The following is a 27,899-nucleotide window of genomic DNA, read 5'->3' on the forward strand; positions in this document are numbered from 1 at the left end:
AGTACAAGTATCTTGGGGTGTGGATAAATAACGGTGCTGAGTATCTGACAGAGCATGAAAAATATGTAATGAATAGAGCTAGTAAGAATGCAGCTGTCATGAAAAATAGGGCACTGTGGAATTACAATAGGTATGAAGTGGTAAGAGGGATCTGGAAAGGGGTGATGGTTCATAGCCTGACTTTCGGTAATGTGGTCCTGTGCATGAGACCAGATGTTCAAGCAAGGTTAGCAATTAAACAACGTGGCGTAGGGAGGCTAGCTCTGGGAGCACATGGAAATATACCAAATCAGGGGGTACAGGGTGATATGGGATGGGCGTCGTTCGAGAACAGAGAATAGCATTTGAGGAGCGATTGAGAAAAATGGGGGAAAAGCAGTGGGCTAGGAAAGTTTTCAGATACCTGTAAATAAAAAATGTTGATACGAAATGGAGAAAGCGAACTAGAAAATTGACAAGCAAATATCTGGACAGCAGTATGGGGGCAAATCAGCAATTATCGGTTAAGAAAAATGTTAAAGAAACAGAGAGAGCTCTGTTGAAAACAGGGATGCTGACGAAATCAGCACTGGGAACATACAGGATTTTTAAGCAGGAAATTGCCAAAGAAAATATCTATGATAATTGTAGGGGAAGCTCTTTTCTTTGTTGTTTGAGGCCAGGACGGGAGTTTTGCGGACTAAGACCACGAGATAGACACGCGTTGCGTGCGGAGAGGAGGAGGAAACGGCTGAACAATTGATACTTTTCTGTAAAGGGCTTCACCCCACAGTGGAAAGCAGCGGGGCTGATTTATCCAAGGCATTGGGGTTTAAGGACAGTGAAGGAAAAGTAGATTTTAAGCGGGTAGAAATAATCAAGAGAAGGTTATCTGATTGGTGGCTAAAATCAAGAGGAGTAAAATTTCATAAGTCATGGCTAGGTGGCTTGAGCCACCGCCCGATTTGAAGGGTTCAGCCGTATCCATCTGTCCACCCATCCATCTAGTTAGTGAGAGAGCCTGTTTCTTTGGTTGCACTTACTGCACTAGTTCCGTGGAGTTCCGCGGCGGTGCCACCAGCGTGCAGAATCAGTGCAGCTTGGCAGTGGCCAGTGGCTGCTTCCATAACGAATGGTCGAGTGCAGGCCTTGTCGTCTGCTAGCCTTGACGTTGCTACCAAATTACAGCCAACTGCGTGCCGCCGACATCAACGGGTGCCAAAATCCCAAACTACGTTAACTATTTTCAAGCAAGAAATCCCAAGGAAGTATCGCTATGAATCAGCCCCAGGAAATAGTCGTTTCATAGAAAAAAAAGTGTCGTTACATGCATACACGCAGACGATTTACGGATATGCGCTGAAATGCCGCCTTTGAGGCTCGACTTGGCCGCTTAGGTTTAAAATTATGACGCCATGAACACATCTTCACCTCCTCCTTTCAAGAAAGAACTGACACAGAGACCACTGCCATATCTTCTTCGCTCTCCTATCTACACATGGGCGCCGCCATATTGCTGCACTTCAGCTGCAAGAACTCGTGCTGCACTAGTCTGGCACTTTTGCAAAACGAAGACGCAAGTGCCGCGGGCGCGCACTGCACTGGCAAAACGAATGCGAAAGTGCTGCACTTCTTGAACTGGTGCAGAAAGTGCAGCCTTACTCCCCACTATGCTCTATGCTTCCCTCACTCCGCATCTTTTGCCGTCGGTTGTCTCAGCCCGTCACCACGCACCAAGCCGTGGCCGTGGCCAAGACGTTTCCCTGTGGTCTGCCTGTAGTTCTGTCGTTCTGTGCTGACGACTACGACGGAAGAGCCAACGGGACCTAGGCGGGCTCAAAAAAAAGAAAAAACTCCCGTCGCCCTGAGCTCGTTCTGCCGCTCAAATGGCGCAGACTCGCCTCACGCGAGACGCCTTCCTCTGGTCAATGTCCATGGTGTACCTCAGTGCGTTTGCTTCTCTTTATCACCAAATGCCCGGTGAGTACACGGTGATCACTGCTTGATTCTGTCTTTCGGGGGATTCCGCCTGCTGCCGGCAATATAGCTGTTTCTTTATTTGAACTTTATCGCGTAGAGATCGGCCTGACGATGTCGAAGGTCGGCCGGCTGTATACGCCGCGGTCGCACTTTTGTTGTCATAATGAACAGTGGTGTCTGTTTTTTTCTTCCAGGCCTTTACGGTGACCATGGAGTTCTGCCAGTGAGAGCTGTGATTCCCATAGGTTTGTCGTTCATTTGGCGTTCGTTTGTGCAGCTTTCGTTTTGCATTTGGCTGGTGCTCCTGCGAACACGGCTTCACGCTTTGCTGCGGGGCACCTAGTTTCGGGATCCGAAATCATCAAAGTGGCAGTGGTATATGCGATAAAGTCGTAACTTCGCTACTTTTAATAGGCACTAAGAAGCAGTACTGAACACATTGGCGGTCGGCATTGAATTTGCCGTATATGAACGAAATATCAGTGGTTCGAAGAAAGCACGTTGCTTATTGGTTCGCAAGTGAAATTGCATATGTGAAAAGAAATTGGTTTTCACTATTTCTCGAATTGCAGTTTAATGCTGCCTTTTGCACTGATATTTGTATATTCTCTAAACATCATCCGTCATACTTTTATGTGCATTTGACCTGTTCGCTTTCAAGACGATCTGGGCTTTGAAGGCTAGCAACAATTTCCAATTTTTTGCAAGGTGGTGATGTGTTGGCTGGCACTAAATCAAAATGCAGGAGCACTTTCCAAATGGCACCCACGCACATGTCATTGATGCTTGTAACACAAAGCTGTTAATGTTAAGAGAGGACAGTATTAACCCATTCGCTTCCGCCATTCTGTTCGCCAGCTCAGCACGACCTGGACTGCTGGAAAGAATTCGCAATAACTTGAGCTGGAAATGTGGCATGCGAGAAATTTTTATTTTATTTGGCCGTCAAGTCAATCTAAAGCAAGTAAATTTTTTTTGTCGATGTAAAATATAAGCAGGCAGATGTGTGAAGTATAAAGTGGCACTTTTCGCACTCCTGACAGCTTTCGCTGTTTTTCCAGGGTTTTTCACACTAAACATTTGCGTAATACTTTCTGCTATATATGCCATCATTCAGATGCATTTGGCGGTCAAAATGGTGCCATTGACAAGCCTCTATGTGCATTTAGGATGGAGCTACAAGTGGTTCCCGGCACTCTTGTATCGGGACAACGCATTCATGTGAACAATCTTTTTGACAAGATAAACTTTGCTCTTGTGTGGCACATTCCCTTTCAATTGTTTTTTTGTAGAATATGTAGCTAGTATCATGAGCAAAAGCAAAAGACTCCCCCCTCATGTTCTGGACCTTGCCTTTCAGCATGGGGGCACCACCTAATGATGCACACCAGGAGGGCATCATCATGTGTGCCCCCCATGCAGAGCGTCAAGGTCCAGAGCACGAGAGGGGAGTTTATTATTTTACTCACGACGGTACATCCGAAATGCCTAATCCTCATCTTGCAGATCAAGTCACACTCACTGCTTTCGATATCATCTAAAAAGCTTAAGGTATTTGCAGTCCGTATCCCCCTCACTGCCAAAAAGCAGCACATGAATTCCAGCGCCCCCGAAAATTCAGTCTTCCCACGATGCCTTGGTTGTATTCAAAAGAAGAGGCAAGAAAAGAATTTTTTCCTGCAATATTTTTTTTCAACTAGTGAGCACCTGTTGTCACCTGGTGTTTTGAAAACTACTATCCAAAAATTAGTAGCCAAGCATGTGGCACCATTTACTAATTTGCATTTAAAGAGAATATTTTAGAGCGAAGATGGCAAATCGTCTTCAGAAGTGAATGGGTTAATTCTGCAGCTTTTGGGGATGCTTCAGCATTTAGTGCTTTTGGCCAACTTTCTTAGTGCAGCAGCATTTTAGTTTAGTCCAACTCCAACTTACACTGAAATGCTTTTTGTTCTTCATTAATAAAATGCTCAGCTTACTGTGATGTAGACAGGAATTTATTTTTCAGCTGGATTTCTTGTCCCTTGTGTTTTTTTTTGTCTATCAAGGCCCCAATTAAAACATTAGCATCAGCTGTGACTTCAGCGTAGCTGATACTGGTGCACAATGAGAAATGGCACAACAGCCACCCTGTCTTTCAATTCAGTTCAATTTCTCAATTTCAATTTATTTCACATTTATGTATACAAAATTCAAGCCCACTTTTTAGACCCACAGCCAATGGCTAGTTCGGGTCAAGTACACAGAATATGTAAAGACAAATTGGAAACGTCAGACTTATGCAGAATGGTGTTAACATTCAGTCCGTATTGGAATCAAAACAGTCTAAACACTAGTATGCAGCACTTGGCAAGGCACAAAGATAGCATTGAAACATGCAGTGAGAACCCTCGGACATCGAGTATAAGTGCAACCCATTGCACTACATAGAAACACATAATCATAGAAACTATTGGAGGAAAATAAAATATAATGGTAAACTTATTCTGTTAAATGTTTTTTAAGTGCACCAGCAAAATTCTATGAGTTCTTCAGAGAAATGATTAGCGTGTTCCAAATTTTTAGCCTAGCAAGCTGCACTAAGTTGTCGTCCGCATGAAACAGTGTCATCACATAGGAGGTGACGTGATCCCTTGTCATCATTCATGTGATTAATGTGTCATGTGACTGATGATTTATTTTACCCTTTAAATGTCAGCATTAAACAGATTATTTTGTCGCATCCCTTCTTCCAGGTCCCTCTTACACGTACATCTGATGCTGAATGTGTTACATTTTGTAAATGCCCTTTTAACTTTTGTTACTTATCTTATTGTTCCATATTGTTTATTTACTATTTCATTGTGCTCACTGTTATATTTGCGTTGTTGTGTTATATTATGTGCACATCTTTTCTATACCTGATTAGACAGCAACACACGGCCACCACAAGACTTGGCCAAGCGAGCTGCCCAGCAGCCTTCTTTGGTATGGCTGGCACCAAACTTTGGCCTTAAAGTGGCCACCATGGCAGAATTTCTGGCTCTTCTGGGCGTCGTCATGTCCCTCCTGGCATGTGTGTCATCTCGCTTCAGGGACTGCATCAACTACGCACTTCTGTGGATACTCTACTTTTCGCTTTATCAGGTGATTTGTCAAGCAGGGCGTTTTCTGATTACCATATAACTTGTCACATTGCGCACTGGCCCTGCCACACAGCCTGTGCGCAATTTTATTGGGTCTAGGGCTTAAAAACAACCTCAGCATTGATATAACAGGGCAGATGAACTTTTTTGTTACGGTGGGAAAACGAGTAATTTTAGGGTGGTATGTGTAAGCATAAATTTAAAAATTTCGCTTTATTGCAATATATTGTAGTGTACCTACAGAGCCAACTTTTTAAGGACAAAAAGAAAGCAGGTTACATGTTCCTTTTGGAAAAAAACAAAGAAATTTGATTGCCAAAGTTTGAGTTGCACAAAAATTTAAAAAAAATGAAGATCAGTCAGAAAACAGGAGAATAAAATGGTGTAGAATATATATTTTATGTGTTGTTATGTCAGAAATGAATATCCCGAGTTACAGAACTCTTCACGATAAACCTTCCGACCAGGAAAAAAAAAATTAAAATCTTGCTCACACCAAGTGATTTGTGCTACTCCTCAGTGCAATGCCAAGGTTCACACTGGGCCGTCTTGCAGCAAACTCAGTCTGGTTGGCTGCCTGCAGCACAGTCTCATCCAGAGCATGTCAGGTAGATTAAGAGAAGCTCAGAAAGCAGCGAATATCCTCATCAGTCATGGAAACGAAAGTTACAGACAGCCACTTGTTGATGGTCCAGGCTGAGCTGAGCAGTTGTCCCTGTTTGAACTAAAGTCAGACAAATGGACATCATCTTTCTACACGACTGCCACGTGCATCTACTAACTCAAGTGCCAGTGCTGCGCAATCTCAAGAACAGTGCTGCACTTGATTAGGGAATTTCACGCAGAGTAGAGTGGCTGCGGCAGTTAGCTCAGACTCGTCCCACAGAAATCAAGGGAGCCATGCGTCTTCCTATATGAGAGATTTAGCATAGTGTGATCCACTTCCACGGGGAGCCACTACGCACGTACAGATTGCATTGAGGGCGCTGCAAGGCGCAGAGTGTCGGACAGCTGCTTGCATGCCTGTTCTGTCGGGACCTAGTCAGCACTTGTGTAGTCCGGTAATGTGGCCACAGACACCTGGCAGGTGCAGATCTGGGCGCCACCCTTGTGCCTGCTCATCTGTGTTTCTGCGCACGCGCTGCGGTGCCATCCCAGAAGAGGTACACTGAACCGAAACCACATGAAGCTAGAGTTCCAGAAATGTTATTCACTCGAGATGAATACTCCTGATTTAGAATGCCAAACATTCGGATCGAATTGAATATCGAATACTTCACCATTCAACTGAATATTCGAAATAATCGAATATTTGCTCAAGCGTAGTGTTTAGTTTAAAAATAGTTTAAAAAAGCAGTATCGAGAACTTGAGCTTTTGACTTCGCTGTGGTTATAAGTGGTCTTAGTAGGTAGTGAGTGAGTTGAGGCGTCACATAGATGAAAACAGCTGCTCTCTCATTTTCAGTGGCTTCATAACCCTCGCTTTTTTTCGTTTTCCTGTTTATTCCTGATCAGGTTGGTCAGACATTCATGTGGTTCCAATGGTGAGTCTCTACCCTTTCTCAAGCACATACTTTTTGGTAGGCTGGCATGTTTTGTCATTTTGCTAGTGGAAAATAACCTTTGCATGCCCAAAATAATCAAATGGCAAGGAAACTCAGGAGTAACTATGACTCTCTTGTCCCGTGGCCAGATGTCTGAGGGCAACTACGCTGCGGACTGGCCACTAACGCGGCAGGGACAAACACTACATTTTCCTGCCCTGAGCTTCTCGACTCCACTAGATACAGCCAGAGTACCGTGATGCTTCGCAAAGTCGCCACTTTCAAGAGGGAAATCGGGGCAGACATTGCGGTAGTGCCTGAGGTCTCTTGAAATGCCCTCTCCTTGCATTCAGGAAAGCAGGCTATAGGGCGATGGGCAGGTAGTGATAGCGGGAACCATGAACGGCGCTTTTCGTTGTCTAGTGATCGGCTGGGGTCGAATATGACGGCCTTATGTCCTCGTGAAGGTTGCAAAAAGAAACAAATAATGGCAACTATCCTGCATGTTATGGGGCTATGGCTGGATCTATAGTATAGTATAGTATAGACTGTACCCAGTCCGACATCACCCCCACCTCCTCGTGGCGCCTGCCGGAGCCTGCAGTGAGCCTCGCTGTAGGTGGACTGAGAGGGGTGACAACCCAGAGTTAATCAGGGCTGAGCCTGCAAGCCTTTGGCCTGCGGGTGCCTTGACTAGGACCAAGACATTGGGTTCGCTTGGCTACTCTGGGTCAGCAGCCAGGACTAAGAAGGCCTAAGCCCGATGGTCAGGGAAGGCCAAAAGGTGCTTTTATTAGAACTAGTCGTTTGTGGCAGCACTCGGCTGGGTAACCCTGGCTGCAACAGATGGATTACACGAATGACCCATGATAGGCCACCCAATGATAATGCACAAACAAAGCGGCTGTGGGGCAGAATAAACACTGCCACCCAAAGATGCCAGGGGAGGCCGACATTGAGTCCTGCAATCCAGCTAAGGAGGCCAACTGGTATCCATTTAGGGGTGTTTTTTTAGACCAGCCAACCCCATGTGGGCAGTGTTAAGGGCCCCGTGTGGCAGAAAAGCCGTTGTCGTTGGTGGCGTTGGCCTTGAGCGAAAAATCGTTCTCCTCCTCCTCGCTCCTCCTCTTTGCAATGTACGCCACTGCCCCTCAAAAGATAGCGTGCGACGCCAGCGCCTCCCGCTCGTCTCGTTCGGGCGCAGTGGGGTCGTGCGGGCACGCAGGAATCATGCGGTGAGCGGTGAACAACGCAGTGCACATCCAAAGCGCATTCACCACGAAGCTGGCTTGCTGCCCCTTCGTTCGACGCGGAAGCTATGCTGGCGTTCGTGGCATTGGGTTTGTCGAGAATGATGTGCCTACGAACTACGACTGCAACTTGAGTCCTGCGCGTTTCAGCAAGGCGCCTGGCAGCGCTTCTACGTGGTTTGCCGCTCCACGCGTCCGTTTCACCGTACGTAGCAGAGCAATTTGTCTAACAGCCAAGGCGTCGTGCCGAACGGGCGATGGCGTTCCATGAACTCCCTGGCAGTGCTGCAACACGTTGTCGTGTTCCACTCTTAAAGGTGAAGCTTAAGCGTCCTCCAATTTATTTCACCCCCATTTCCGGGCCAGGGCAGCGTCCATCCACAACCGGGAATGGCATGCGGCCGGGGGACAGTACTGCAAGGGAGTGGGCCAGACAGGTCTTTGTCTTGCACCCGGGCAGTGAAACCCTCACATATGGCTTCTCTTTAAGCGCCAGGCACAATGGGCACTAAAAGACCGCCCTCCCTAGGACATCTTTGGGCCAAGCGGGCCAAAGATTCAAAGAAAAGCTAAAGAAAGCGGCCGTCGAGTGGTGGTCACACCATGTATTGGTGGGGAGGAAGTGCAAACCCCCAGCTTGTCTGGGGCGCTCTGTGCTCCCCCTGTGAGCACTGGGTTCACGTGGGCCGCATGCAAGGAGTGGCTGTCCACGGAGCGAGGCCACAGGATTCACACCTCCCGCATGCACAAGGCGGCAAGTCAACCCGCTTCTGGTGGGCCACACCTGAGATTTTCCGCTGAGGCTCCTCAAACGGAAGAGGAAAGAGTGATCCCGGACAGCAATCGAGGGGTCAGGAGATGCTGAGAGCCAACCCGCGGCAGTGTCGTTGAGGCCTAGAGCTTGAAGGGCCTCTTGAGAGTACACGAATCTGGAACCCGTCTGGGGGCAGGGGCACTGGACAAGCATAGGTGGGTAGAAGTGGCAAGCGAGACTCGAGAGAACTAGGCTTGGTCCAGCCAACAGCAACGAGGTGTCGGTCAGGTTCATGATAACCCGATGCAGACTGGACCAGTCTCTCGGCCTTCCAGCAGCAGGAGAGGGTGCCATCGCAGCCGTGAGGGCGGATGGTCCTCACCAGCCGTCAGCCTGTGAGGGTGTGGAAGCACTTCCGAACGGCAGGCCAAAGACTCCAAAGCCTGCTACGGAGACTGTTCTGCTGCGATGGGGTTGCAGTTGGAGAAGAACGACCCGATCGTGTAGACTCTAAAGGCAAGGAGGGGAGTCAAGACAGCAGTCACCACACTTGCCCAGAGTGTGGCAGGGCTTTTGCTAAGAAATCTGGACTGGGTCTACAGAGGCACAGGGCGCATTTTGAAGAATAAAACATGGCATTTGACGCCACTTAGAGCAGGCCGAGATGGACGGACGAAGAGGAATACTTGATGGTGAGATTAGAGGCTGATTTAACCGTTACAGGGGCCAAGTGAAATATTAATGAGCTGCTGGCAAATCACCTCATAAGTTGTCCCCCTCCCCACTCTGAGTGCATGTTTGATTTTCATGCTAGTTTTATTTAACCTTGAAGTTTCATGGCCCGTTTAGATGGAGTTTGTTGCAGCACTCTAAAAGGCCGTACCATGAGAGACAGTAGGCGGGAAACGAAATGAAAAGTGAGCAATGGTTTCAGGGACATCCTTCTGCTGGAGGCTGGCTTCCTGTGCATACTGGTGGCACCGCTGGGAATCTTCCACCGGACGATGGGCCTGAGCTCAAGCTGGCGTCCACCGCACCACCCGCACGACACGGTCACCCTATGGCTGGTGCGCTGGCTTCTCTTCCGGCTCATGTTCGCCTCCGGCGTGGTCAAGCTCACCAGCGAGTGCCCCACCTGGTGGGGGCTCACAGGTCAGCCCGGGGCTAGTTGGTGATGTGGGGAAATCTTAGTGAAAACTGAGCAGAAATGATGAAAAAAATGTATTGAAGCAGAAAAACAGTCTAACACCTTATGTTCTGTTATCTTGTGTGCCTTAATTGTTGGTTTCCATTAGTTTCAAGGAGATTTCATCATTGCCATGCTTACTGCTGCCTTCTCAGCTTGATTTTGCAAGTTTCCTTGTGGTTTATTGGTCAGCGGGGCAATTCTAATGTCAGGTGTGTGTTAGGCTACATTTAGGATGGCACATTGTCCTTGTTTTTTATTTCCAGATATAACTTCATGCATCTTTTATTTTCTCATTAAGTGCTTGCTTCTACACTTGGCGTCAGTTTCTATTGGCAATGAAGAGAAGGCTACAGGGGCAGAGCGTTTGTAACTGCGTCGCTCTGCCAGTAGGCCGCCTGGCACATTGCTTGCTGTGCGGTTGCTTCGTTTCATGGCTGGTGTAGCTGGCGGCATCTGTGGGAACATCTCGAAACTGGACCTGTCTTAACAATTTTGTTGTGAATAAAGAGACTGTCCTTTCCGTGAGTCTCTAAAGTTGAAAATGTGTCTTTGTGTTACAAACATGCCTTCAGTAATGAGTATCGCTAATATACTTTATTTTACAACAAAACAATTAACTGTAGTTGGGCGTTTTATTCTGCTGCATAGGAAGAGAGGGCATGTTCTGGCTCTGTAGCTTTGGCTGCATTTCCAAAAGAAGTTGTCGTGGAGTATATTTATATTACCAACTGCAACCAGAATGAGCAGCTGTCTAGCTGTGAAATCATAGTGCCCATCAAATCCTTGCTGCATCTATGCAGTTCTGTGGCACGGAGGCAGTAGCTTTTGTTCCAACATTTGTGTACTTACACCTTAATATTGAGATTTATTTCAAGCGGTGTGCCACTCAGTTGCTTATGCAGTGTAGCATTGTAAACAAGGTTCAAACCGTGAAAGGCTGCTGCTGTATGGGTGACATGGAAGTGCGCTTACATTGTGAAGAGTAGTTTTTTGCTCTACGATGCTAAAGCCCATCGCTAATCGACTAGTAGAATTCTATATACTAGTGATCGCATGCATTTTGTCAACACTTGGGCTGCTGTAAAGCACCAACTGTTTATCAAACTTGTACCCTGAGAGTAACAGTGGCAGTAGTGACATTCGTAATCCATTATTGTCTAGAGTCGAATCAATGCAGCGTTCAGCTGAATCTCATTTTTATGCATTGCAGTACTTTTAGGATAGTCATGTCTTTGCAGCAGTTGTGGAAAATTAGTGCCAAGTTTTCAGATGGATGACCTTTAACTTCGTGCCATAAAGACGGATGATAACAGTGCATCTGCAGTGTCTAGACTGGTAACTTGGAATCTATCTCTTCTGTACAGTGCTGGCAGAGATGAATGAAGCAGCGCTTTTGTTGCTTCTCCTGTTGTAGTGCTTACGGATTGAGCTGGCATCTGCATACCATAAAAAAGTTCCAAGGCTAGTTAAACGAAGCTGGGTGTTGAAATATTTGTCTGCAGAATTTTTGGCTCACGCAGCAGTCAGACTCTTGACTGATATCTTTCTTTGCCTCTTTTTATTTCTCACTGCCAGCGCTCAACTATCACTTCGAGAGCCAGTGCATTCCCACACCCCTGGCCTGGTACTTTCACCACCTGCCCAACTGGGTACTGCGCTTCGGCGTGGTCTTTACATATGTGGTTGAAATTGCCATCCCGCCTCTGTTCTTTGCCCCCATTCGCTCACTAAGGATCTTCAGCTTCTACAGCCAGGTGGGTGCTCTTCGGTGGGCGCAGCTTTCATTTTGTATGGAAAATATTGTCTCAACTGGGCGTTCACAGATGGGTTTCTGAAGGAGATTTATAAGGAAGTTGTCTTTAATTTCAAGTTGAAAGCTTGAAATTAAATCACCAACAATGCTGCGAGCTATGGAAAGATAACGAGAAGAGAGCAGAGTGGATTATAGAACAAATGCAAGTTGATGACATCCTAGCTGAAATCGAGAATAAATAAGCATCAGTTAAGGCATGTATTATGGAGAACCTATAATCAGCGGTTGAGTGGATTATAATGGAACGTAAACATAGCAGGAGATTCCAGAGGGTCATGTTGGCAGTTGAGGTTAGGAAGCTTGCGGGGATTGCGTGGACGCAGTTGGCGCAGGACTGGGTTAATAGAGGTCAGCGGGAGAAGCCTTTGTTTGCTCTGCGCTGGGCAAAACTGCGCAGACGGAGATGCAAGGGAAGTTGCATATATTTGGCTTTATTAGTTTTTTTGTTGATCATTTTATTGCGGCAAGGCTTAGCTTTTATTTCCCTAGGAAATTTACGTGAGCATATAGAAGTCAGTGGAAAGCTCAAGATAAGAGGAACGCGGCTTGACTGAACTGTTTGATACTGTAGTGAAAAAAGTACAGCATAGTCAGACGCAGCGCACAGAATCAAAATGGACAGGTTGGCACTGCTTACCCATAGTAGAGTAAGCATATGGCATAGTATCTGCCAATTTTACAGTGATAGCTGTTAGGCACCCGTCCCTGGCTTTCTAGTCGCCGTCGGCGTAACCGCTAGCACACCCACCGGTTGTGCCAGTCAACCTGGGTCGCATAAGCCTACGGGTGGCTCTGTTTGGAACAGCCGCCTGCCAGTGCAGGGGTGCATCACTTGACCACTACACCAGTTGTCGCATGACTAAATGCCTAAACAGCTATCGCTGCTCCTCGAATTATAAATTTGAATAGGCAGAGCAAGGAAACAGTTGAGCGCATCAATAGGTTGAAACAGAAAAAGACTCCACAACTCTACACAACAAAAGCAGCGCATACACAAGTCGTTGCCTGTGCTTTAAAAATTCTCGATTCATTCAACAGGGTTATTTTTTGTGCAAATGTGGTGCTGCTGCTGCTGCTGCTGCTGCTGCTATTAACCAGTGTTGTCACGGCTGTTTGCCTTGGTGACAGGCCCTGCTCGCATGTGTTGTGCATTTCAGATTATCCTGCAGATGATGATAATCGTTACTGGCAACTACAACTTCTTCAACCTGCTTACTATGACCCTTTGCTTGTCACTAGTGGACGATGACTTGCTGCTTGGGATCCCGAGGCGAAGCAGTGCGGGTAAGTTTTTGTTTCCTTAAGCCAGTGTATGTTTTCTTCCCGCTGTCCATGCTTTTTGAAATTCTTTCCTGGAGTTTCTGTTGAGGAAACAGTGTTAATTTCTGTGTTCTATTTTGTGTTGTTAGTGCTTCTGGCTATAGAAACTATAGTTCCTAAAAGCAGCAACTGCTGCCCGTGTTCACGAGGCAGCTAATGTCGTTGCGCTGAAGAAATGTAATGCAAAATATAATTAAACTGCTCTAGATTTTAATTGCATTATGTCTGCATTATGTACCTTTCACTCAAGTGTAATTCAGATGTTGCAACTTTGCTGCTGGTGTGTGTTCTCAGGTAAGCAGGGCAAGCTTCGCACTCTGGCTGGTGTCCTTGCAAGAACTGTTGCCCTGGCAGTGTACTGTGGTCTTATCTACGGAACTGTCAAATTATTCCGCCTCCAGTTTGACGACAGCTGGGCCTTACAGTCACGAGTTGGTAAGTGCATGCAGTCTGGTCTTCATGAGCTGTGCCTTTTGTCGGCATTTTCGAAGCATTTGAAAGTCTGTTGAGGCATGCATCTGTGAATTCAGTTGGGAGGAACTTCTTGGATATTTAGTTAAAGGAAAATTTTGTTAATTTTTTTGAGCTGCGGTACAGTTGGATATGCTTGTTTTGGTTTATGATGATCTGTATGTTACGATGACACAGAGGTTCTGCAGGTACAGTGTAGAAGTGACACATGAATGCTCTTGAATACAGCAGAGGCATAGTTCCACTCATCCTTTCTTAATGCAGTGACGTAAACTGATCTCTGTGAATGTGCTTCCCATGTTTCAGCATATAGATTTTGTTCGCTCTTAGATACGAATTTTGAGTGGTATGGATATTTTTCGCGACCGTGTGAGATTTGTGTCATAAAGATCCTACTGACTGTGCATTGTCACATGACTCAGGGTGCTAATGGAGAAGAAGTCTGTACGTATTTCTGTATATTTCAGCTCAATATACTCTGTATATATCTGTATATCTCATCTCTGTATATATTTTTTGTAATATTCATAAATGTGCCAACAATACTGTCTTATTGCTGTCTGAGGTCAGTGAGTGACAAAATGGGGCTGCTAAGGCTATGGGCCCTCTGAAGTATCAGTCAATGAAGGGGTCTCAGATCACTCCGTAGCATTTGACAAGTGGCCACATTCATTGGACAGGTGGCACCACCACAAACATTTCGGCTCAGTTGCACAGATCTGTGTGGTCTGAAGCACTTGCAAGTAAAATTCAAAATTAGTCGCCATGTTTGCATATAGTTCTGCCAATGTGTTACCATGACACGAATATTGCAGATGACATTGGGAGAGGGAAATCAGCACTGTGCCATTCTTAGTTCTGTCACTCAATTCTTAGTTGTGTCACTCAAGGCAGTGGTGGGAGCTGTGTTTTTATGGCCAACAGTGCTCGCTACTCCCTTGATAAGGGAGGTGCAACTACAAGAAAAGAGAATTTGAGTTGAGGGAAATGGCAAAAGGTACATTTACTTTTCTCACTCCTGATGGGATTTAGAAAAACACTTTCGGGTTGACATAATACGTGTGCATCCTCATTTTGCAATGCGTTCTTGTGATCGACTCAGTAGTGGAGAGTTCAAGGCCCTGTAAAGCTCAGGTTCTTTTTCTTCCACCTTGCTACTTTGAGGTGCTTGTTGGTTTGGCGTTGGACTTGAAGCAGACAGTTGGGCGATTGACGGGCGATACACAAAGGAACAGAGAAACTGGGTCTTTGTAAAACTTGAAAAACGATACAGAAATAGATTCACACAAGTGTGACAGAAGCTTCACGCTCAGCTACCAAAGCTGACACAGGAAGTTACACTTGACCTCAACACTCGCTCTTCATGGCTTGGCGAAAGCTGGGGCCCACCTACTTCGCTGCGTGAAGCCTGATCTGTGTCTGCCTAACAACACGCAACACACTCATAAATAAGCAGGCCCGAAACCTGTAGAAGCAGGCGGCAGCACTGAGAAAGGGAGCAGGTGCCGCACCACACGTTAAGCTGCGTATCCCTCCTGTTGTCTTCGCGATGGAGACCAAACCATCTCTAACTGACGGACTGTTCGTGCGTGCTACTTCGCCAAGGTTGCAAGTACAGGAGGACCAGGGCCATGAGCTGGGACACGCTCAAGGCCACTTTGGAGTCCTTCTGATAAATTTCTTTCTCTTCCTTCTGTGGGCAGACTGAAAACGCCTTGAGTTTTCCATAGCAGCTTGCAGCCCCCTTAAAGTTCAAACCTATTTAAATGTTGTCACGTCAGAGCTGCCAGCTTTTTGATTGAATGGGTACCACTTAGTGTTGATGCTGCACGAAGATGTTGTTTATATGGGCTTATTCATTTGTTACAGCCTTCACATCAGCAAAGTTTAATCAGTTCCTGGGTAATGCTATGCCCGTCCTTGTGTGGGTTGCGGCTGCCTCCCTGGCTTTCCATATTCTGATGGCCTTTTACAGGTGAGCGTACCCTTCACTTTTCCTCATTGTAGTGCCATTGCCCCTTCAGAACCACCCACCTACGGTCAGCCATACATGCAAAAATATATTGGAGCCAGACAACCCAGTGAACAAGAGTAAAACTAAAAGAAAACGAAACAAAAAGAAGCTCTTGTACTCCTGTACTTTAGCGATAGTCCCCCCCCCTCTCCTCTTTGCCTTCCGAAGCATGCTGCAGTAAGAAAGCAGTTCCGATAGTTGTGGCATAAAGTGCAGTCACGGACAAAAGCTTACAGGCGGCGGATTTGCATTAAAAAAATTACTTATATGTTGTCCTGCTAGCCAGTCAGCTTGTATTCATTCCAGCAGATAAGCACGCATGCCCCCTCATACTTAGATGCTTTTCATTAACCTGTTTTGCTTGACCACGCAGAAGTAAATTTTTTTCCGCAGACTCGTGTCCTATAAACTTTTGTCCTGCAATTCACCTGCAGGGTGCTTCTCGGCTCATTTTCAAGAGCACCAAGGTGCCGAGAACTAGGTTCGCATGCATGCATGGGTACTTGTGCATGCACATGTAGCACATACACAGACATGCACACGTTAAGAGCGTCCCCATCGTTGGAAGGAGACTTTGAGCCACGTTACTCCATTGAGCAAAGCAACTGTAACTGTCAGTATGAGGATTGAACCTCCAATTCTGTGCCATTGTGATTGCATGTTCTGTTGAAAGTCTATGCTAGCAGTGTACCCTCTGTACCTTAAGTGACTTAAGTTTACCTGGCGCTCTTTGCTATGGTGTCTGGCGTTTGCAAGGTTTCCACAGGGCTTGAAGCTGTACAACAGTTTTTCCATTCTGATCATTAAAGGGACATTGACGTCACATTGAATTTAGTCTGTATCAATATAATAGACTGTGGAATTCTAATGACAGAGAGACCTCTGTCGTCAAAAACTGAGCTTTTATAAGATAGAAATTACAACAGCAAAAAAAAACAGAATAGAGGTGTTGCCATCACTGGTCAAATTCACAAGTAAACTGCGTGCATCAGCCCACAATATTGGTGCGGTTCCCAGAGGCCATTCTACACTGCCATTCACATCAAAGTGGTGGCAACCAGTCCTCGGTGTGGACGTCACAAGCTTGAATTGAGTGGTGGCAAAAATTTTTAAATTCAATTTCCTCAACCATATATGGGCTTTTTGCTGCCACAGAAATATTAGCTTACTCAGAAAAAGCCAAAGATTCAGTTTTTACTGAAAAGAACAATTGAATGAAGTTTGCATCAGTGTACCTTTAATGTCAGCGGTGGTTTTGGATTGCTGCTGGCGTGGTGTGTCTGGCACTGAATCCTTTTTTTTACTGTCAAAGTAATTCAGGACAGGCCTTGTGGGCTTGAATTGGGGAGATATAAATATAAGTTCTCCCCACTCAATCGCGGTTGACACGGTTCAAAGCCGCCCGGACCACACCCCGTGATCGCGTACGCTACCGAGCGCATGCCAACCATGGCGGGCCTTGCTCTGAGGGAACAAAGGAACGACACATTGGCTGACACAAACAGGCATTTATTGCTACAGAAACAATAACGCCAGCTAGCAACAAGGTACGCTAATGAATCGAGGTCGTCCGACTCACCAGCAAGGTTCCGAGCGAATGCTCGCCCGCGCTAGGGCAAGGGATATATACTCCGAAGGCCGGACGGGATGATATACGGCAGCGGATCTCCCCGTCGCTTCCTCGCCCCGCTGGCGAAGAGCGGAGCCGCGAGTGACACCTCCACTCGCGCTTACAATCTCAGCCGAAGAGCCTCATGCCCCCTCTCCCGCGCTCGGGCTTCAGCTGTCTCACGTGCAGCGACACTGGCGCCCTTCCCTGCCAGTTAATGTAACCGACAAGGGAATGTGTTCCTCTTCGAGGTGAGGCTGCTGCTGCACGGTGCCTCGTGGGAAAGCAAACACAGGGGGCTGCAGGGCAGGTCCCCACATCCTTCAAACTGTTCTGCTTTTCTGCACCCTCTGCTCTCTTCAGGTCTCTTGCTAGTGAAAAGGGTGTGCTGAGCAAGATCTTCTCAACACTGGGTACTGTCGTCATGGGCACGGCTGCCGTGTGGGTGTTCTGCATCTCCCTGGTCCCCCTCTCGCATTTGGATGCTGGGATGAACAGGAAACTCTGGCCCACAATTCGCACTTGGCACTACAAGGTGGAGCCCTTCCACCTGACTAGCCCATATGGGCTGTTCAGAAGGTAACGTTGGCATGCAGAGGGTGTCTTTCCACTTTTTGAAGTGCCCTTCATATTTTCTGTTCTTTCCTTTGTCAAACCTCTGTGTGGTGTTTAGTTTTTATATCTTCAACTGATTAGTCCGGAAACGAAATTGCAATCCAAAACAGATTTAAAAAAAATAATACACTAGGGCAGGTGAGGAGCTCATTAGGAAGAATTAACTTTTCTGTTGGTCAAAAAAATATTGGGTGCTTAAGTTGTGGGTCACTTTAAATATAATGATGATAGTAATGTTCTTTTGTGCTACATAAATTTTTACATGAAAGGGCTGCGAAAAATAGCTTTCCCTAGAACGCTCTGCTGGTTTGTCACCCGTCATCTTTACAAACAGCAAATAGGGTGGATATTTGAAGATTTCCAATAGATTTGCTTTAATATGATACAGCTTGGTTGAATTTGCCGGCTCATTCGACCTGACACTTTTGTCCTGGGAACATCGGGTGTACAGTAAAACCTCGTTAATTTCGGCTTCAAGGAAATGGAAAAAACGTCCGAGTTATCCGAATGTCGAATTGTTGAATGGCCCTCAAAACTGCCAAGAACCATTGGCGTGAAACAAAATCTATTTGATGAAAACCAGGGCAGTGGTCATCCCCTTTTAGGATGAATACTGCGTGCCAACGGTTGTTTTTCGCAGTTCTATGAAGTGCTTTAATTTGTGCACACTGTCAGAGTGTCGGAAGCAGAACTGCTCCATAATGGTAAATGTCACCGTGGCTTCTTTCAGTGTGCGACGCGCTAGGGCTGGAGCTTCGCATGTGGCGTCACATGTCAGGAAGCACTAGTGCACAAACTGCGAACAGCACGTTTTCAACTGGAGTTTCGGCACGCTGAAAGAACGGAAGTGCCATGCGGGCAGAAACGAGGGAAGTGCGCATTGGTGCCCGAGTGGCATGAAAAAAAAAAGAAAAAATCGGCGACAAGGCAATTATCATTCTAAACAGTGTGCAGCTATAGGCTCGGCTGGCTGGCTGGCCGGTATATGTGGCCGATAGCCACCGTCACCGCAGGTGCCGGCAAATCTCTGAAAACGAAACTATGCAGCCAGGCGCTCTACCGGCCTTTCGATGGGTACCTGTCAATCGTCGGCACACCTGCCATTGTGCTCACGCCAGAGCATCGCGGGAGGCAATGTAACATTCAATTCAAGCCTGAGGATGGATATTTGGCCGATCGTTTATCGAGCAGGTCATACCTCGATGCGGTGCTACTTAGGGAGCCCAGCCTAATTAACCAATGCCAGCCGCAGGCCGTCCTAATAAACAAGCTTCCTGTGCCATAGACATACACAGGCACTTGGTGGGATTTCGGCGACAGTCAGAGTTCAATTTTCCGAATTAATGGGGGCTGAATTAATGAGATTTTACTATTAAAAAGTTTTCCGTTAATTCAAACTCCACATAATACTAAATAACTTCGGTCCCCTTTCAAGTTCGAACTACTGAGAGTCAACTGCAATAGGTTCTGAAAACATGTTTTGCAGGATACAGTCTGATATAATCAGAAAGCTGGACAGAGCCTGTGTGATGCTGCTCTTGCTGATTGTATGGGGTCTTTGCCAGGATGACAGGCGTTGGAGGGCGGCCAGAGTTGGTGCTAGAAGGAAGTGACGACCCAAACGGCCCCTGGGTGGAGCTGCCGTTCCTGTACAAGCCTGGAGACGTGAACCATGCGCCACCATTCATTAGTGCGTGTCACATGCTCATGAGATGTGTTACATGTACCATATTTACACGATTGTAACACGACTCCAATGTAAGTCGACCCCTCCATATCACATTTCAGAAAAAAAAGAAACTTGAAGGTCGTTTAAGCTTGGCCTTTACTAACAGAACGCGATAGCATTATTCTGCAGCCGCCACTTGTCGCCAGCTGCTATCTGCTGCCGTGCACAGGCTTGCCCGTGGGCACATTCCAAAACAAAAATGTACCAGTCACTGGACTACTCGTCCATACTTGCGCCATCGTCCTCGCTAGCGCTGCCGTTGTGATTGCTGCTGTGGTCCCTTAGCACGTCGTTGTTTGGCGAAATCCCACACTTTGCTAACAGCCACATCACGATTTCGTGTGGAACAGCTGAAAATTTTGCCTCGCTGGATGCCGCACCTGTATCACCCATTACGAACATCGAACTTGCGCCCCGGCGCGCAGTTGTTGATTTCTTTGGCGCAAAGAACGACAGCAATCTTGAATGTAGCCGTGAACGAGCTCCGGTCGCTTACCGGACCCGGAGCACAAATGACGACTGACGCACTACTTTAAAAACTTGTGAAATGCGGACAGCAGTAGTCAAATGCATCAGAGCCAAAGATAAACTATGCGTGAGCGGCGTCGGCTCTTCCGTTTGCTGCCGACACTCCCTGGCGCAGCTGCCGTTCTGAGTGGCGGTGCTGTCGCGATTGGAACAGTGGCCCTGCTATCAACTATGGACGCTATCTTGAGTGCCGAGTGCGCAGTTGAAGTAAAAAACAACTTGGAAGACACCTATTAACAGTAGAACGCGAATGAGTTATCAGGCCGCTTCCGCTTTTCAGCAGCCGCAATCTGCAGCCACGTTTGGGGAGTGGAGTGGAGGGGGTGTCCACTGTTTGCTGCTTATCAATGGCCGCCATCGGCCGGCATGCGCGGGGAGGGGATGCCGGTTCTGCACGTTGACATAGCAGCTGCTCAAGGCCAGCACCAAGAGCGATGCGACGGAGCCGCGCAGCAGAAATCAACCATGCTGTAGCATGCCTGATATATCGTTTTATCTCACCTTTATTTATGGTGTCGTGCTTTGTTTTAACTGTAAGTTGACCCCCCCCCCCCCACTTTGGATTTTCAAATTTTGAAAAATAGGTCGGCTTACAATCGTGTAAATACGGTATTCGTAGAACACTTTTCTCTCTCTGTAAACGAAATTGCATGGAAATTAACGTCCTTTCCCAACACAACTTGCATGACTAATCATCGGGGAGGGTGTGGATTTTTCCTGTGCACTTTTGGGACGTTCCTGATGAAATTCTTAAAAATTTTCTCTTTTGATGATAATTCATGACCGTAGGGGATAAAAAGCTATCCTTGCAGTGTTGCGTGCATTAGTAACCATTCTTTCTGCCTTGCAGTTCCACACCAGCCTCGGCTCGACTGGCAGATGTGGTTTGCAGCCCTGAGTGACTACAGGCAGAACCCATGGCTGGTCAGCCTTGTTTACCGCCTGCTCAATGATGATGCATCAGGTAATTTTGCTGCTTTTCTTAGTCAAGCAACACCTTTGAACAGTAGCAAATGAAAGACATGTCTTGTCCTGTATTTCTGTGTGCACTGTTACCTGATTTCCAGTTTTTTTCTTGCGCCAAATTGATTGTGCACTGGTTGCATAAGATCAGGTTGTAACTGTTTGTTAATGTAGTAAAAAAGATCCAACTAATTTACAGCGATTTTAATAAGAAAAGGCGACTCAGCTTCCTCTTGTTAGTACAAGGTTATTTTTAAACCATGCTGTGTGATCTGTGGTAGTAGGCTGGCATGCTGTTGTAGGCAGTCAGGGCTGACACCTTTCCTTTCATTTTTACCTTCAAGGTTCTTGCTCTTAAATGTGTTGGGTACCCTTTGAGTGTCAGTAAAAAGGCAGTTGATGAGTATGATGAGATGGTAGTTATGGCACAGAGCAAAGTATAGGTTATGCAGCTAGCTGTAACCGTGAATCAGGTTTGTTTTGTTGATTTGTGCTGAAGAAAGGTCTTTGAAATATTGCATCAGTTCATCTGAAGAAATGTTGCACCAGTCCAGTTTGAATTGTACCTTTAGGTCACTGCAGTAGATGTTTAAACAGTTGCTTTTGAAGTTCGATTCATTTGCTTGAATTTAGCTTGCATGCACGGCTCCATCTGGACTCATTATCCAGCCAAGGAAAGTAGGAGCTTTGCAAGAAAGCAGCAGCTTCAACAAATTTGGGAATGTCTCCAAAGACTGCAGGGCCCCCATTTTAAGGACTACTGTTTACGTAACTGGTTACTGTGCTTGGCTGCAGCTGACCTCATGTCAGTGCTTTGATCAGTTCCTGCTCTTGCGTGGAATTCTTAAGAAAACTGGTTATAAGTTATTAATAAATTTCAACATCAGTTCTGCACTTTCTTAGTGCTTTTGCACACATCTTCTATAAGACAGCAAGAAGCTGCCGGTCACCGAGGCAGTGTACGTATTGAATGAATGGTGCCAACCTGTATTCCTATAGAAGGGTGTGGCATCCAATTAATGGTGACACTGAAGAACGTTTTATGTTGGGAACTGTGCAAAGCTTATATCTAGAGTAACGTCACTTGTTTACTTTAGGCAAGGAGTGTGGAGCGTGCGAAACGCTATTAAGTAATAAATTGGCTCTCATGTTGGGACATTGGACTTGAGTGCCTGTGTTTTCAAAAGGGCAGATAGGCAACCATGTCGCTGAGCCATATTTAACGAGGTGTGTTTGTTTTGCCTCCTGTTTTGCACCGCATGGATCTGCTGCAGTGCTCCGGCTGCTAAACATGGAACGATACCCATTCGCTCGCCGTCCGCCCAAGTACATACGTGGTATCCTGTACAAGTACTGGTACACCAAGATGGATGTCGACAGGTGAGGATTACCTGACAAGCTAAGTCTCAGTGGATGCGATAGGCATGTGCACATATGCTTTGTTAGAGCAAGGTTTAGTGGCTGACCAATGTGACTACCTGAAGCCAGTTTTAACTGTACAGAATAGAGTGTACAGGGGCAGAGATGCTGCTGTTTGGTGTGAAGCAGTAATGGTACAGATACTGTGAGGAGCTTACAACTTGTCCTTTGCTGGCTGCATCTCATTACTGAATGGCAGTTATCCTTATGCACTTTATGCCGGCAGACACACTGTCGCAAAAAAAAAAAGTTATCCTTATGCGTTCATCGCACCTTTTGTGATCGTTTAGGACCTGCAGTTCTTGTTGTTTCTGTGCAAGTGCAGAGACAAGAATGCACTCCGTGGTGAATAACGTTATTGCTCCCATAGCGCAGTGCTGCGTATCCCAGTCCTCCTGCCTCTACTTGTACAGCATTTTAAAGACATGGTGGGTGAAGACTGGTGGGAAACCGCAGGTCCACAAGCACTTGAAGGCGTTCATCGGTGCTCTGGACCAGAAGTTGCAAAAACCTGATACAGTCAACTCTCGGTTCGATAAGCTGAACTCGAGGGGGACAGGAAACTTGTTCAAATTAACCAGAAGTTAAGATTAGGTAAATATGAGCTAACAAGAGTCCGCTATATTTTGAACAGACAGTTCCTTAATTTACTAATCTGCCATGTTTCTCAGAATTGTGCTCATTATGTCAGAGTACAACATTGATGGTTTAGGGGGGTTTAACGTTCCAAAGCAACTCAAACTGAGGGACACCGTAGTGGAGGGCTCCAGAAATTTCGACCACCTGGGGTTCTTTAATGTGCACTGACATCGCTCAGCACACGGGCCTCTAGAATTTCACCTCCATCAAAATTCGGCCACCGCGGCAGGTATCGAACCCGCATCTTTTGGGTCAGCAGCTGAGCACCATAACCACTGAGCCACCGCAGCGGCCTTGGAGTACAACATTTGTTTGAGCTGAATTAATTGCTGAGCAAGGATTCTCTTTTTTTTTTAGGACAAATTTCAATGTGTTGTCTCCTTGCGGTAGCAATATCTCTGCCTTCAAATGGCATTGAAGGATCATTTTTCTTTTTGAACATTGCTTAACATGCAGGGTATGCAATTGTAGGAGCATATCTGTTTTATAATCTATCTATTTTGTTATTGATTAGCTGACAGTGAACCCGTTTCAACCACTTCATTTAAATTATGTGCTGCGCTGTCAATAAGTTCCCAACCAAGAGAGTGCTTCCAACTTTAAATTTTTATGTTGTGAAATGTGTTCAAGTGCCAGTATTGTGTAGAAATTTTTTCTGTTGCTTTAAAAAGCAATATTAATTGCCTCTTAAATCAATAAGTGACCAGCTGCAGAAACCTTTTATGCATTGGGTCTATGCAAAAATAAAAATTGTGGAGCTAAGCTTACCGGCTTAGGACAGCAATCAACGAAAGCTGTTTTAGCTTTGGTTTAGCCACTTAGGCTTGCATTTGGCCGTAGAACCTAAGTCATCAATCATAAGAGAAAGCCTAGCCGTGCTAAAGAAAGTCAGCTAAATCTGATCTGGCCACCCGTCAGTACCCCCCTCTCCATTTTTGCACCTGCCGTGATAGTTGAATTGGATTAAATTTCATTAACTTAAATCATGTTAATTCACTAAGCGATTATGGTCTTACGGCTGACACTTTAAATTTCATGGTAGAATGCAGGGCTATATTACTATGCCTAAACCAAGGCTATAACGGCTTTCGCTATGTAAAATACATCACTGTGATAAGTTTTATTAATCGTACTAACTAAGCATCAATAACTTCTCCAACCCTCTTTTTTTTTTTTCCTGTGCTGTTTTCTGGCTGTCTGTCTGCTTGTACATCAGTAGGAAGTTCTTAACCTTGCTCCATGACTCCACTAGGTTGATCTGCAAATTATAATCTGGCACAATTCAAAGGTGGTCACTTTACGCTTAGCACACTCCAATTAAGTTCTGTAACACGGTTTATTTTTGCAAAAAATTTGATCAGAAATACGTGAGCTTAGCTAGCTGCTTGGTTTCCCTATCCTGCACCGTCATTTTTATTGGAGACCAAGTAACTATCGCACATGGGAAAATTTATTTGTCCAGTTCTATTGTTGCACTGCACTGTAGTAATCGAGTGGGTGCTGGTGGCGTACTTAACCTCAGGTCATTTAGCCGTGCAGAACTGTGTGCTGCATTAATTGTGTGGCTGCATATTAACAGTCTTTCTGGCCTTCATGCGTCCGTGTGCTGTGCGATGTCAGCGCACATTAAAGTGCCCCAGGTGGTCCGATCTCATACGGAGCCCCATTCACGTCCCCTCATAGTCCATGTGTCACTGTGGGATGTTAAGCCTCGCATTGGAGCAATAAAGATGGCGCATTGCCTCGCAGGCCTTACAGCGGCTCCTGGTGGCACCGTGGCAGCCGAAGAGAGTACCTTCCCCCCGTCCACAAAGAGCAGCCTTTCCTCAGGGAGTTCCTCAAAGAAAATGGCATTCCCATGGTGAGTAGAAGAGCAACACAGAAGTCGAAATCCTTGATTTTGATAATTTCTTGTTGGTTTGTGTAACAGAAGGGACTGTGTGGTGCATTTTGCAATGCGTAAGAAGAGGCAAGCAGCGAGTGTAAAATTTTTTTCTTTTTATGAATATAACCTCCTCATGTTTTCGTAAGCTGTTCTGCATAGAAAATTTTTGGCCTGCATTTTCCGCAAACCTTATCTAACAGTAGTCTGCAGAGCTGAGCGAGTTGGCGCATTGTTACTAGGCATTTGTGAGCAGGCTGCAGAAAATATGCAAGTAAAATTTTTATTTTTTTTCACAAATCCGGGTAAAAAGTTGAGGATGCGCAAATTATGCACGGGCGCAAGTGATGAGAGTATACAGTATATAAGGGGAAAGGCCTGATTTTTATAGAAACAAAAAATGGCATGTCAAATAGTTGAAAGGTTTTTTTAATTGGCTTCATTTTGATTGTATTGAATTTTAAACCCCATAGCCACGGAACAAAAAAAAATAACGAAAATCTACGAAATACGGTAATTTTTCTCGCAGTAGGAAACGGGTCAAGGTAAAGGAGGGAAGAAAGGAATTAAGTACCTATTACTGCAGTGTGTTTCCTGCACAGCAAGCCATGTCAGTGCTGTGGGTCAGTGGAGAAATTTCCTGTGGATTAATTAGGATTGACTATGATTCAAAGGACACCCATGCTTGTCTGAAAGTTCCCTACACCCTGTTAGCCTGCAAGAGGAGTCAATGCTTGTCATTCAGGCAAATGGTTCCCCTTTCTCTCTTGGCATGCGAGAAACAACATGGTCTACAGTTTCTGCATCTTCTTTGCTCCTCATGTATAGGTCTACACTATATAGTGTGCAATAGTGCAGACTATAAATGTTACAATCCCACTCAAGTGCTGGTGCTGCGATAATAGCTTACTAGTGTGTAAGCTTGGGGCCACTGCTGCACGGGTAATCTTGCTCACAGACAGGTACATGTCCAAGGTGACGGCTGTGGATGTACACCAAATGAACAGGTGGCCTGCTTGTGGGGGTGTGAGCAGCAGCAGCAGCCTGAGCTGCCAAGGAATCCCAATGAGTACTGTTTGCGGTTTGCAGGACTCGCCGCGCGTGAAGTCCAAGAACAAGTTCCTCACCTACATACTTAAACATTCAAGGAGGTTTGCCGAGACCATGTCGCCAAGAGTTTACGTCTGGTCTCTCATCTCAACGGCGCTGGTGCTCAACTTCGTCCAAGGCCTGTTTTGACTTGGCCCATCTGATTTGTGATTACCTGACTGTCCCGAGATTTCTCAGCTGTGTGAAAGGTGTTTAAATTTTGGCATACCTGTGCATGGGGCAATCTGGCCCATATTTTTGAATGTTTTGAAAGTGTGCTGCAGGAGAATGGAACAGACAACTCTTGTTCTGTTTTGAGTACTGACTGCTTTATGTTGAGCATGGGGATTTTCTAGACAGGTATTATTCTGAGCAATCACTTGTTCCACCATTTAGATATTTAGCTTTGCTTTAATGAAGTGTTCAGATTTTCAGAGTTGTGTCTGTATATCCAAACCTTCTGCTGCTGCCATGAAGCTTTCTACACTTCATCCACCAGCCAACACTTGCTGTAAACAAATTGTAGCAAATGGAACTGTCAGTCACACTTATGATTTCGTAATTTTCCATGTGAAAGTGTTGCTCTACTTATGGCCAGTGAACCGAGGTGTCCTTGGATCCAAAAGAGGTTCAAGGAGGTCTTAATTAAGCATCAGCTGTGCTAAATTAAGGAAAATTTCATTACTCCGTCATTGGATGTTAAGCATAGCATAACATGCTTCTTTAAGTGTGCCTCTTCCTTTACTAGTGACATCTGTGTACAGACGCTGAACTTTATGATCAACTTTTCTGGCCTTCAGTACTGCCATTAACTTTTGGTGAGTGAATGTGTTCGGGAAATGTGCAAGTTAAACAAGCGAGACATGTGGGTACCAAGCTTAAGTTGCATATTTTGCTTTTTCCAAGTACCATGGCATTGAACGCCTTGTTCTGGTTTTGATTCTTACTAAATGCAAACGTCAGACTGCTTATTCAATATGTGTTCGCTGCAGTCATGCCATGTCATAAACCAAGCAAAGGCAATCTTGAGGTGGCTACTTCTTGCCAAAAAGCATGCATTTTTAACTGTTGTTGTACAGAATGATGCCATTATTAGTTCCGTGGCATTGAGAAGGGCCCTGGTAAAACTTTTTGTAGACTGGTGGAACCACTAGCATATGGTGGCACCAAATCTGGCCACAGAGTATGAAGGCAAATATTTAAATAACTTGCATTGCTATAAAAAGTGGAAATGCTTACCTCTTTTAATGAAAGATGCTTAATAATGGGCCAATTTGAGAAGTGTTGTTTAGAAAATGTCTGTGCATACTAGGTGCTTTGCACTGAAACAAAATAACAAAAACCCTGAAAGATTTTCAAGTGTGAGCACTTGCCTGCAGGAACTTTCACTTTCAGAGCTGCAATAGGCACTGTGTATTCCAAACTAAAACACATTTACAACTATGCGATCACTGGTTTGACATTCCACTGCTGCAGATTGACTGGCATTGCCGACTAACCTGCATTTAAAACGGAATCAGTTTTTTGTTTTTTTGGTATACGCTGTGGCCACGTTTTTTTTTTTTTGCCATGAACAAGCCGTGTGTGCATTTAACCATTGCACCTTGACTGAGTGCTACTTACCAAAGCACTTCATGTACACAGCGGATTTTAGTGCATGCTACTCGGCTACTAAGGTCATTAGTCTCAAGAAAAAGCTGTCTTTGTTACCCACATATAGCTAGTCTTACCTGCTAACTCATCAGCCTAGTCTTGACTGCATGACATCTTGTGAACATTTTGTCATCAGCACGAAGTTTACACGTTTGCATCGTTTGGTGTTCTCTTGGAAGATATTTTCATTTTGTACGATTATTTGTAATCAAATAAAAGTTTTCACAACAACAGCAACATATGTTTTGTGCTTTATGTGAAGATCAGCGCAAGAAATAGCTTAGTTCGGGACACATTTGGTGTTCTGCTTTCAACTGTGCATTGGAAGCCCGAG

At 45.6% G+C, this 27,899-nt stretch overlaps 1 protein-coding gene across 1 annotated transcript; it reads left to right on the forward strand.

Annotated features, from left to right (window-relative positions):
• Positions 1–1,639: 1,639 nt before the first annotated feature.
• On the forward strand, positions 1,640–27,798 carry LOC144128474 (lipase maturation factor 2-like). The gene is made up of 15 exons (XM_077661903.1): positions 1,640–1,959; positions 2,154–2,204; positions 4,868–5,085; positions 6,600–6,628; positions 9,567–9,784; positions 11,397–11,575; positions 12,792–12,918; positions 13,249–13,389; positions 15,295–15,400; positions 17,412–17,627; positions 19,229–19,353; positions 20,771–20,884; positions 22,158–22,263; positions 24,691–24,802; positions 25,913–27,798. The coding sequence occupies exons 1-15, from the start codon at positions 1,866–1,868 to the stop codon at positions 26,060–26,062; spliced, it is 1,986 nt and encodes a 661-aa protein (XP_077518029.1). The 5' UTR covers positions 1,640–1,865; the 3' UTR covers positions 26,063–27,798.
• The last annotated feature ends 101 nt before the right edge of the window (positions 27,799–27,899 follow it).

This window comes from Amblyomma americanum, chromosome 4 (genome assembly GCF_052857255.1).
Source record: "Amblyomma americanum isolate KBUSLIRL-KWMA chromosome 4, ASM5285725v1, whole genome shotgun sequence".
In the NCBI taxonomy this organism is placed as follows: domain Eukaryota; kingdom Metazoa; phylum Arthropoda; class Arachnida; order Ixodida; family Ixodidae; genus Amblyomma; species Amblyomma americanum.